Source organism: Sinocyclocheilus rhinocerous, unplaced genomic scaffold (genome assembly GCF_001515625.1).
Source record: "Sinocyclocheilus rhinocerous isolate Xijiao unplaced genomic scaffold, SAMN03320098_v1.1 scaffold1103, whole genome shotgun sequence".
Taxonomy (NCBI): Eukaryota; Metazoa; Chordata; class Actinopteri; order Cypriniformes; family Cyprinidae; genus Sinocyclocheilus; species Sinocyclocheilus rhinocerous.
The window spans coordinates 305,375-317,944 of NW_015641443.1; the positions used below are offsets into that span (position 1 = coordinate 305,375).

Consider the following 12,570-nt stretch of genomic DNA (forward strand, 5'->3'; position numbering starts at 1 on the left):
CCTACTTGGATTTACCTCGATATATATTTGATCTACCATCAAGCACTGAACTAATGAGAACAAAGATGCGTCGTGCGTAAAAGACCTCTTGGAGACGGGAGTGAAGCTCGTCTCACGACTGTAACCACCCGAGCGAATCAAGCTCTGTGCGAAACCATTTGTATACTGGCTGCACGGAGTTATTCAATGCACAAAGGCATCGTGTGGAAGTTTTTTTTGGAGCTGTGCATTAGTAAATTTCACATACGCTGTGCTCGCCCCGCGCGGTGAGGATGGAGCCCCTTTCTCAGCACCAACGACTCGCGCCACGAGCGACAGGACCGATAACTTTCATCTCAGAGAAAGTGCGTTCAGATGTGGTTATGTCTCGGTTCTACGCTGGAGAAGCTTAACAGGTAGACACATTGTAAACTGTGTAATCTGCTGCTTGGATGACGCACAGAATGATAATCGATGCAATCCAGAAAACACTGGTTAAATGCATAAATTCACACTGGCTTTTAGGGCGCATTTGTGCAGATTATCAATGGGTGACTTTATATCAGCACTGGGAAATAAAAATTGCAACTTTTTGATCTGCAATGCATCTTAGAACATCAGTTATCATCCATCTTAAAGATTTTTGTTATTTAGTTAAACTTTGAGATTAATGAATTATACTTTGTTTATCGGAGCTGTATGCATCTGACATTATTAAAATATGTTTTTTTTTTACTTGAATCAATGTGTGCATTACTAGCCTTAATGTATCTATTTATTAATTTATTATAAACCAAATGTAAAGGGTTGCATAAAATGCACTGGAGGAGACAGGTGTACATCACGTATTCTGATGTGACAAATCAAGCATGGATCACCAAACGGCAAAATAGATTTTATGATACCTTATTTTTTTATTGCTGAATAGAATTTTCAAAGATATAAAAGCTGCACTGTGAATCAGAAAGGTTGTCAACTGAAGTCACCGAACACTTGTCATATCTCTAGCAGTCAAGTGTTTTACGAGTCTCTTTGCAGAATATAAAATCCAGGGACGTCTGCATATAAACAAGGTTTCAGACACACTAGAAATGTTACAGTATATGGTTGTCAAAACTTCTGTCCCTTGATGTTTGTGTTTTGATCCCCACAGTCAAAAACTCTTCTCTCTCCCCAGATCTTCTTCACTCATGGCAATGTTTAGCAGCAGTGAATGGCAGTGGAATGACTCAGAACATTCTCTCACTCCTGAGGGAAACTACAGCCTGATATCAGGCTTTGAAGAAGTGAAGAGGAATTACTATGCCATGTTCTATTCCATACTCATCCTGGCTATTGTGTTTGGGAACGTTCTGGTGTGTATTGCTGTGCTTAGAGAGAAAGCTCTCCAGACCACCACCAATTACCTGGTGGTCAGCTTGGCCGTGGCTGATCTCTTGGTTGCCTCACTGGTCATGCCCTGGGCGGTCTATTTGGAAGTGAGTAGACAATAACCTATCGTAGCCTATAGTTCAGAGCATTTCTGTATTGACAACTATTGCTATACAAAAATAAAAGGTTCTTTATTGGCATTGACAGTTCCATGAAGAGGTTCATTAAGATACATAAAACCTTTCCAATGGATAAAAGCTTCTTTATAGTTGAAAAAGGTCTTTAGATGATTAAAATGTTCTTTGAACTTTTACTTGAGGTCTAAGTAAAAAATGATTCTTTTTTTAAAGAGTCAGTTCACCCAAAAATGAAAATTACCCCATGATTTACTTACCCTCAAGCCATAGATGTATATGACTTTCTTCTTTCAGACGAATACAATCTGAGTTATATTAAAAAACATCCTGGCTCTTCCAAGCTTTATAACGGGAGTGGACGGTAGCCCAAAATTTGAAGTCCAAAAAATTGAACCAATCCATTATAAAAGAAGTCCACACGGCTCCGGGGGGTTAATAAAGGCCTCCCGAAGCGAAGCGATGCGTTTGTGTAAGAAAAATATCCATATTTACAACTTTATAAACCTTAATCTCTAACTTCCGCTAACTGTCTTACGTGCGTTCACGAGAGAGTGGCATCCAGCGGATGATGTAGGCGTAACGTAAACTCAGGTGAGAATATGCTAGTCTCGCGAGAAACAAGTTTTGTTTACGGCAAAGGAAAACCAGTGTCCTCTTGGCTTATATTGAAATCCTCCGACATTTTTCTTTACAAATCCTCGTTTTGTACTACTAATTCGTGACCGCTGTGTTTGGGTGAATTGGAACAGTGTCTGTCTTGAACAAGCACATTTATACTTAATACACCAAAAACATACCAATTTACAAAAGTGTGTCTACAAAAAACATACAGGAACTCAAATTGGTGAATCATCCGGATTCCAAACAAACCAATTCACTAGAATGAATTGGATTTCCAGCATTATATATGAGATATGACCATTTAGGATGAGTCAACTCACTAGAATGAACCAGACTTCCAACTTTGCATATGAAACAGAGGGCTGTTTAGGATGAACTGATTCTTTAGACTGAATCAGACTTTCGGATGCTACATATGAGAGAGGAAGCGTGGACAGTTTAGATGAGTGCTTTTGATTATTCCCTCAGATTATACATTAAAAACACTGATGTAGTCATTGTCAAACCAATCAGCTTTCTGTTACTCAATGCAGCAAATTCACATGACCAATTTTACCCAACTTGTGTCTTATGGTACAGTCATATTGGTGAAATTTTGCAAAACAAAAGTCCAAGGTCTATTGTCAATAGTTTAGATATGTATAAAGCACAGCTCACAAAGAAGCCTCTTTCACACCAAGCAGCTTTCTGTTGGTCAACATGGCAAATTCGCATGACCAACTGAAACCAATACGAAATCTGTATGTGGAACGCAAAAACAACCACTTCATGTCTCGAGGGATCCACAGATTTGTGCTGTGATCAGTTAAGACTTCCAATCATTTTCTTCAATCAGTAGTTGATTACTAGACACTGACATAAGAAATGAGACTTAAATCAGCAATAATCAGTAAAAAGCAATATTAGAGAGTGCTGCAGGGATGACGTCAAAACCCAGAGATTTTCTTATGGGGCTTTATAATGGGGTTTTTCAATTTATGAAGGTCTGTGGTATACGTCGTACCAAGATGATACTTCAACATTTTGCTCTAGAATGTAAATTACACGCTAAATTTTAATTTTAAATTAAAAGCACAAATTTTGAAGCTGTTATAATTGTTTTAAAGCCATATGTTTGTAATATGTACATAAGAATGTTCAGGGTGTGAATGTCTGCCGTTAACACTGTAGAACAAAACGTTCAAGTACCATCAAGTTATGTTTACCACAGACCTTATTTTACTCATAAATTGTATATGCCCATAGGGAAATCTAGAGGGAACCTATGGCGAGTTAGTCTTCCGGGTTTTCATCCCTGCATAGACTGGAGAGCAGTCAAGTCATACTTCATTCAATGTCCTCTAAATGATCAATAATTACTTTTCACTTTGGTTAAGGATAAAATTCTTTCATCCATCAATGAAAAACTCCTGAAAAGATTTTAACATTAAATGTTTAATTAATTGGCAAATGTTACATTACATCTGGTTAGAAATCTTAAAATATTATATTGTTACATTAAAATGTAAAAATATTATATAACATGTCTCAATCAACCTGAATGCATTAAGTTACAACTACAGTACAATTTTTACTGTGTAATAATATCAAATTTCCTTCACTCTTCCCTGGTTTTGGTGGTAACGGTTAAAAACCTTAATTTAGAGACAGCCTTCCTACTCGGTTAAATTTGACTGCACGTCTCTTGAGTGGCTGCAGGAGGCATTGTGCTGCTCTTTGATTAGTGCCAGGAAAGGAGAAAAGAAGATCTTCCTGTCATGATGCACAACACCTAGCAGTCTGATTCTGCAGCATGCAGTTCATTCATCTCTGCCGGAGCCTTATTACACCTCCCTGGCCACTCGAATGGACGTTATTGTTGTAGGCCCTCTGAGAGATGGACCAAGGGTCTGTTTGCCCGTAGGGCATTCATTATTAGCAAAGCGAGTGTGGGATAAAAGGTGGGACTCTCAAAAAGAGTTCTCCCCTTCCTTACAGTGAAGAACCCATATAGGTGAGGCAGTGTGGCTAGAAATAAGTTGCTCAGTTGGACATATTTTGTCTATTGTCTTTCATTTTTTTGTGCATTTAGGCCCTTAATATGACTCTGTTGTACCTGTGCAGGTGGTTGGTGGAGCTTGGCTCTTCAGTCGCTTATATTGCAATGTTTTTGTGACCCTGGATGTGATGATGTGCACTGCAAGCATACTCAACCTGTGTGCCATCAGCATCGACAGGTAGGGAGCTAGTAATAAAAGTCTGCTTGATTTTTTGTAGTTCTTTTTTAGGAATTGATTATTCTGGGTTTACTACACACAGCCTTTATTTTTAAAGGTTCTTTGTTGGCATCCATGAAGAACCTTTAACATCCATCCACAAAAGATTCTTTATAGCGAATAAAGGTTCATTAGATTATTAAAATGTTCTTCACGCTAAAGAAAAAAAATGGTTCTTTTAAGAAGTTCACCGCAAAGTTTTTTGGGGAACCAAAAATTGTTCTTGGCATCACTGCAACAACCCCTTTTTGGAATCTTTTTCAGAATAAACTCAGTCGACTGCATTTGTGGCATGATGTTTATTGTTACCACAAAATTAATTTCCACTTGATCCTTTTCTTTAAAAAGGGGGGTTACCGTCAGACACTTAAAATGGAATTAAATGTGGCCAGTCAGTAAACAATAAAATAATCAGAGTTTCAATAGTAAAGCCACAAAACAAAACATAACAACAAATATAAAAATATGCATATTAACAAGAGTGTAAAAAAGTGTAAGCTTTTCTGTATAAAATTATCTAATTCTAAATTTTTGTTACCATAACAAAAACAAATAACTTAACAAATAACTTACAAATTATTTAAGCTCAAATAATGCACAAGTTTTAATTAATGTAATTTACAATGTAAAATTATAAGCTTCACATTTCTGCTTTTAAATCCTCCAAAAATGTTCTTGTGGTATAATCACATTAGCAAAATTTCACTAAAATCAAATAAAACAGGGTCAGTGTGGCAAATTTGCATGACCAACTGAACCCAATGCCAAATCTGCATGAGGAAATCTTTCACATTCACATGATATTCCCATTCACATGGATTCCTACTGAAATGACTGGATTTTGTCCACAAAAATTTGCGTACAACGATGTGACTGCACTTTTACTGTAACCTCAGTTTTTTGCTTCTTTTTTAATAAAACAAGGGATGAGTCGAAACTATTCAACATTACGCCAAAAATGCTGTTGAATGACCTTTACTGAACCCAAAATATTCCTTTCATATGGTATCAGCAAGTGACAGGTGCATCATTATCACCTTCATACATAGAGCTGGGAGGGGTCCTTGTTTTAATTTTGATTGCATGGCATGAGTGCGAAAACATATAGAAGTTTAATTAGTTGGAGGAGGGCAAGGGTGAGATGCTGATCATAAAGGACGAAACAGAAGGGCTGAGAGAAAACGATTCGTAGAAAAGACAAAAATGTATGAGATGGAGTGCAGGGAAATATTCAGCTGGGGGGAGAGAACAGAACATATTTAGGTTGATTATGCCTTTCAGACTGGCCTGGTTCACCTCTCTCTTTCCTCTGTGGTATTCTGTACTTATAAGAGCAGTAGATATAAAAAACGCTCACGAAAAGCTAATACAATTGCATTTGTGCATCATTCTGTTGAAAGAGTCGAGCATAATTTATCCCTCTTTGGTGTATAAAATTATTTTTCAATATCCTTCAGTGTTCATTTGTAATCAGATATTTTCTTTTTAACACTTCGTGGCAGATGCGGAAAAAAGCTTTGTAGTGAAAGCTAACTCTAAATTGAGTTTGATCCTTTTTTTTCATATCAGAACGAATGGTGGTATTCAAAAATTACTTTGCGGCGTCATTTAAAAATTTTGTTTAATCTCATAACTCATACTTTTCATGCTTCAGTGAGTGTGACCTTTTTTTAAAATCAGCATTCCCATTTCTTCTGAGATTAATTCTTGTGTCTGTGAAGGTATACGGCTGTGGTGATGCCAGTGCTATACAACACCACTCACAGCTCCCGCAAAAGGGTTTCAGTCATGATTGCGACAGTTTGGGTCCTTGCTTTTGCAGTCTCCTGCCCCCTTCTGTTTGGATTCAACACTACAGGTGAGCTTCTGTGTTTCTCTAGCTCAACTAGTGGGTTGTGACTCAAAAACGGGTCATAGGTGTTCTACAGGGGAAAATAATGCTAAATAAAATGCAAATACATGCAAATAACCATATGACCATGCATAGTTAGTATGACCAATACAATCTGCTTCCTGAACCAAAATAAGTTGAGAACCAGCACTATTGTCCACTGGTGTGAAATTGAAGTGCTGCCATTAAATCTTGTAAAAATCAAATGGGTTTGGAAATAAGAGTGATAAATTTAATCAAGAGATGTTTTAGAATCAGTATTGGGGAGTAATATATAAAAGCAGCAAGGCTTTAATAGCAGGACAGTAAATCACAGATTCACTGATTCATTTCAGACCTGGCATTGAATTCATTGTGAGGCATTTTTGTAAAAAAAATATTTGGTTCAATCCTATTGTTACAACTGTTTCAGTTTAATGCTGTTGTTTTGGGGCCAACTAAAATAAAAAGATACTAAACATGAATTACATCACCTAAAGGTGTAGCACTGTAGCTGGTATTGGGGGCGGGACATTCTCATTATTGAGAGCATTTGATTGGACAAAAATCTGCATTGTACATGAGTCATCATAGATGAGTCATCAATATTTTTGTCAATTTTTTTAGAAAAGAGAGACTATACACTTCAAATGCATAAGCTTGCGAACAGTTAATTAGTCAATGTTGTTAATGTCAACTTATAGTAGTATACTTAAATAAGATTCAAAAGATTGGAATAATTAAGATTTTTAATGTTTTTGAAAGAAGTCCTTTATGCTCACCAAGGCTGAATTTATTTGATCAAAAATACAGTGAAATAAATACAATTGGGGAAATATTATTACAATTCAAATGAACTGCTTTCTATTTGAATATATTTTCAAATGTAATTTAATTGTGTGAATGCAAAGTTTAATTTTCAGTAACTGAATTTTCTAATATGCTTTTTAAAAAATATTAAAATAGAAAACAGTTATTTCAATTATAATAATAGGTCACAATTTTACTGTTTTTATTTGATTTCTGATCAAAGAAATTCAATCTTAGTGAGCAGTGTTGAGGGAAGTTACTTTTAAAAGTAATGCATTACAATACTGCGTTACTCCCATAAGTTACTAATTACGTTACTTAAGTTACTTTTTATGTAAAGTAATGCATTATGTCACTTTTAAAATCTGGGCTGGGCTTGCTTGTTTGTTTTTAATATAAAAAAGTTATATTTTTAGCCAATGTAAAAGCCCTTTCACACCAAAAGTGAAACAAATAAGCCTCAGGCTGAAGGAAATGTAAATTAATGTCAGCAAAAAAAAAGAAACACAAATGTTTGAAAAGGTATTTTTTTGCAAATTAAAAAGTAAAGTGTTACTTTACTAGTTACTTGAAAAAAGTAATCTGATTACGTAACTTGTACTACTACTTGTACTACAAGTACTACGTTACTTGTAATGGGTTACCCCCAATACTGTTAGTGAGGATGAGACGTTTCTCAAAAATATAAAATAAATCTTCAGAGTTTGTTTTTTAATAATATCCATTGACCAAAAACCAATAAACACAAATTTCAGTTTTTAAGCTTTAATGAAGTTAACAACTTGTCTTTAGAAGTTTGTAGTATATCTAACTATCTATCAAAAGCGTAGCTTGACTGTAAATCAACTACTTTACATGATGTATAGTTTGATAATCTACAAGTAGCTTCCTCAACCATGTAGTTTCAAAATACAATAAAGCACTAGAGTGTTTATCTTGAAGGCTAATTTTATAGCTATAGCTTTCAGTGAGCTTCTATCAGATGTCGATAAATTCGTTTGCGAAGAAATTAACCATCCATTTAATTAGAGTAATCAGTTAATTAGTTTCACGGTGAGATATAATGAATGTCATCTCTCTCTCACACACACACAAGCCTCCTAGATATGCATGCGATTTGTTCTGCTTTGGCTGCATGTACTGCAGATGGGAGAGAAGGACTTTGAGGCTCTAATTATGCTGCCGCAGAAACAGTTTTATACATCGCAGATTACTGCTGATAAGAGTATTGATTATACTTCCAACACAGCTGGTATCATTACATACATCCACACTGACTTATTACCTCATATCTGTGATCTTAATTACTTTATGTTAGACAATGGAATATTTTACTGGTGTTATTACAGCAAACAAAAGAATCACAACACCGGCAAAATGTATTAAGTATGACAAATATGTTGTGTGTTTGTTTTTGCAGATGACCCTACAGTGTGCTCGATTTCAAATCCCGATTTTGTTATCTACTCCTCTGTGGTGTCGTTTTACTTGCCGTTCATAGTGACCCTTCTGGTCTACGTGCGCATCTACATCTTTCTCAGAAGGAGACGGAAGAGAATCACCTTCCGTCAAGGCAGTGGCAAAGTTCAGCCATCATCTCTACCACCATCTGCGGTAAGAGTAGATATTCTCACATTTCACCTCCACATATGATCTCCTCAAACTGTTTTGGATTCTCTGCTCTACTTACAACACACGTAATCCACCAATAACTGTGCATTATGACTAGAAGTATCAGTTACCGGTGGTAAGTATAGATTAGAAACACATCTAAGCTCCAACTTGAATCATTAGCAGGCAATCTCGGATCGAAACTCGGTATTACATTTCACTTAAATTCAAAGAAGCCTGGAATCCAGTCTGTCTTTGTTAGGAAACATTACTTGGTTGTTTTATTCAGTGAAACAACTCTCCCTATCAGTGGATAGAGCCTTTGTATCATTGACTTCCTGTGAAAGTGAGATGCACAGTCAGGTCTTTGGAAAAGTTCCAGAAAAGCCATTCAGCTACGCGCCCTAGGAATTTTATTGCAAGATTTAGTTCCAGCTAACTGGAGCAAAATTTGATATGGAGAAAAGGCTTTGTAGGCTGCCCTGAATATTTTTCTTCCTGTTAAAAAGGCTCCTTTTCCCATTCTATCTAATTTGAATAAAGAAAATGAAGTCCAAGCACAGACTTACATATATGAGCTGTAAATTGATTTACAGAACTGGGTTTTGTACTGTTCATATTTTAAATGAAACAATCAGCTTTGGGGGTTTTATTAAAGAAATGGTTTACTCAAAAATGAAAACCGTCATCATTTACTCGCCTTCATGTCATTCCAAACTTGTGTGACTTTCTTTTTTCTGTGTGACACAAAAGATATATTTTTTAAAATGTCTTTTTTTTGTGTGTGATTTCAAAGAAAATCAATGGGGTCTGATATTGTTATTAAAAAATCGTCCCTGGACTTATTAGAAAAAATAGGGGTGGGCGATATACGGGTAGACATGATTAACCGGTAGAGATTTAGGACTATCGTCTCTATCGCGGTTACATGCTTCTGTGACGCTGCTGTGCTATGTGGTCACGAAAATTAATGCACACGTTTGCACGTTTTAAGCCATTATAACCCAAGAACTCATTTCGCTATATGCGTGCGCTGTCTGAGAGACTGTTTCTGAGCGCTGTCAGAGAGGCGTGCGCATGTGAAGACAGTGCTCATAGAGCGTGGGAATGTTAAACTGAGGGGTTTGTTGTTTTTGCCGCTTTATAGGAACTTGAACGGTTAAATACACACACTTCTTTGTGTCCAAAATACCCGTCTTTGCTAGTATCCTCGTAAACACAGTAGGTCATAAGTGGAAGCAAACAGCTGAGAAAGAAAACACATGTGCAACAGTATATTGGATCCGGGAAGCTCTTAAAGTGACAGCAGTCTAATATTCCTGCTGTCTGTCATTCATGTTAATCAAACAACAACAAAAGAGAAAATCTCTCACTGCTCTTTACTAAATGACTTTTGAAACTTTAATAATAAGAAATATATATATTTAATTTACACAGTGAAGTGTATATTTTTATAATAGTTTTTATAAATTTGATTACTTTATATAATGTATGTAGCATTTCTTATTTATTTGTTCTACTGTAGTTTTTTGGTTTTAGTTTTTTGTGATATTTTCAAAGGTATGAAAAATTTTGAACTAAAATATTAGACAAAAAATTTTAACTTACAAATTTTGCCTTGGCAAATAACTAAAATAAGTGTAAGTAAAATTGCTGAAACAAACTGAAATAAAAAAAGATGAATAAAAATGACAAAAAATAAAAAATTAATAGACAAATTAATAAAAACTACAAAAAGCACTTAAAAAGTAACTAAAACTACAGTTTTAAAATAAATAAAATAATAAAATAATAATGTTGGGGGTTTGATGAGTTTCAGTAACTGTCTTAGATGTGGATGGAGAACAACTGGAGCCTTAGAGTCATAATAGATGATGAAGACACAGATTTGCCTGATTAATGTTAATTCTGTTCAATTAAGGTTATTAAGGTTCTTAATGATAATTCTATTTAAGTGAGATAGATGATCCATTCCAGTCATATATTGGGCTTCAGTAAAACGACACAGTCCACTATTGGCATCCATTGAAAATCTGATTTTTTTTTTCAATAGCGGCCTACTTCAATTTCCCTGCCTTGATCCTGGCATCTTTTCCTGTCTTTTTCTCTTCTCCCCAAATTTATTTTACATGCTTTTGCATTGCCTTTGTTTTCCACATGCTGACTCTTTAACATTTCTCCACAGGAGACGTGTTTACAAGACGACACTCACAAAGAGAAAAGAGACCTTTCCCCCATCAGGATCAATGTGATAAATGTGCGTATACCATTGTGTGTCTGCATGTGTGTACAGAAATGTGTGACTACTCTAATCTTGTATGAAATGAGGCTTCTCGGAGCAACAGAGCCTGTGAAGAAATCTTACAAGGTATTTTGAGATTGCTGGCAGCAATCTCCCTCCTGTTTTAGCATAGCAAGTGTGTTTCTGTTGCCGTGCCTCCACAGACTTATCCCCGCGGCTGTAAGCTGTGAACTGAAAATTTGTGGCTCTGATGTATAGCCCCCAACTTGCTCTGGCTGGTGATTTACTCCCTTCACTGGCACACTCTGTTTGTCGAAAATGTTTCCACAGGAGGCACATCAAAGTTAGGACTCACAAGCTTTGGTAGGGAGCCACAGGAAATGTGCAGCTGTTAGTTGAGGCCTAGGAATCAGAGCTGTGATATAAAGAAGGGAGATATTGATTAATTGACAAAAAGAGGAGATGCAATGTGATTGATAAGATCATTGATAAGCATTAAAGAGATATTTGCATTTGTGCAACGGGAGAGTTTAAAAGTTTAAGGTTGATAAGTTTTTTTTTTAAAATCTCTTATGCTCACCAATGCTGATTATTTACAAAAAATACAGTAAAAACAGTAATATTGTTAAACAATATTAAAATTTAAAATAATTATTTTAATATATTTTAAAATGTAATTTACTCCTGTGATGGCAAAGCTGAATTTTCAGCAGCTATTTCTCCAGTCTTCAGTATCACATGATCCTTCAGAAATCATTCTAATATGCTGATATGGTGCTCAATAAACATTTCTTATCATTATCAATCTTAAAAACAGTTGTACTGCTAAACACTTTAGTGGATACATATTTGGTGCAACGGGAGAGTTTAAAAGTTTAAGGTTGATAAGTTATTTTTTTTAAATCTCTTATGCTCACCAATGCTGATTATTTACAAAAAATACAGTAAAAACAGTAATATTGTTAAACAATATTAAAATTTAAAATAATTATTTTAATATATTTTAAAATGTAATTTACTCCTGTGATGGCAAAGCTGAATTTTCAGCAGCTATTTCTCCAGTCTTCAGTATCACATGATCCTTCAGAAATCATTCTAATATGCTGATATGGTGCTCAATAAACATTTCTTATCATTATCAATCTTAAAAACAGTTGTACTGCTAAACACTTTAGTGGATACATATTTGAATTTATTTGAAATAGAAATCTTTTGAAACGTCATAAATGTTTAAACTTGTGAATGATAGAGTACAGTATATATAGAAAAAATATATAAAAGTTTATTATATTTAAAATGTATAATAATAACCATATAATAGAATAAAATTTTTTTGTTCTTTTTAAATTTATAATAATTAAATATTACTTTAGAAATAACATTTCATAAGCTATTCAGAAAAAAACGTCTAAAAGTGACAACATTTTGTTACATATATGCTTAAAACAAGACAAAAACATTTTACCATTAGGGTGAGAAAAATCCTTTAAATCAAATTTAAGATATATTAAAAAAAATTAATTAATTAATTTAAAAAAAGCTTTAATATCCAACGTCAATTTTTCTTGTTTTAAAGAGGTTTTAATATTTTTAATATTTTTAAAGACTTTTTTTGCTGTTTATTTTGTTGATTTGAGAAAGATAATCCACTATCTACTCGGACTACTCGGACTA

General features: G+C 34.8%; 1 protein-coding gene across 1 annotated transcript in view; it reads left to right on the forward strand.

Moving 5' to 3' along the window:
- Window positions 1-349: 349 nt before the first annotated feature.
- LOC107754942 (D(3) dopamine receptor-like) overlaps window positions 350-12,570 on the forward strand; it is a 26,016-nt gene continuing 13,795 nt past the window's right edge. Inside the window, exons 1-6 of the mRNA XM_016571587.1 lie at window positions 350-395; window positions 1,157-1,457; window positions 4,212-4,324; window positions 6,085-6,221; window positions 8,464-8,657; window positions 10,840-10,911. Coding sequence (XP_016427073.1) covers window positions 355-395; window positions 1,157-1,457; window positions 4,212-4,324; window positions 6,085-6,221; window positions 8,464-8,657; window positions 10,840-10,911 — 858 coding nt within the window. The 5' untranslated portion in view covers window positions 350-354. The remainder of the gene's footprint in view (window positions 396-1,156; window positions 1,458-4,211; window positions 4,325-6,084; window positions 6,222-8,463; window positions 8,658-10,839; window positions 10,912-12,570) is intronic.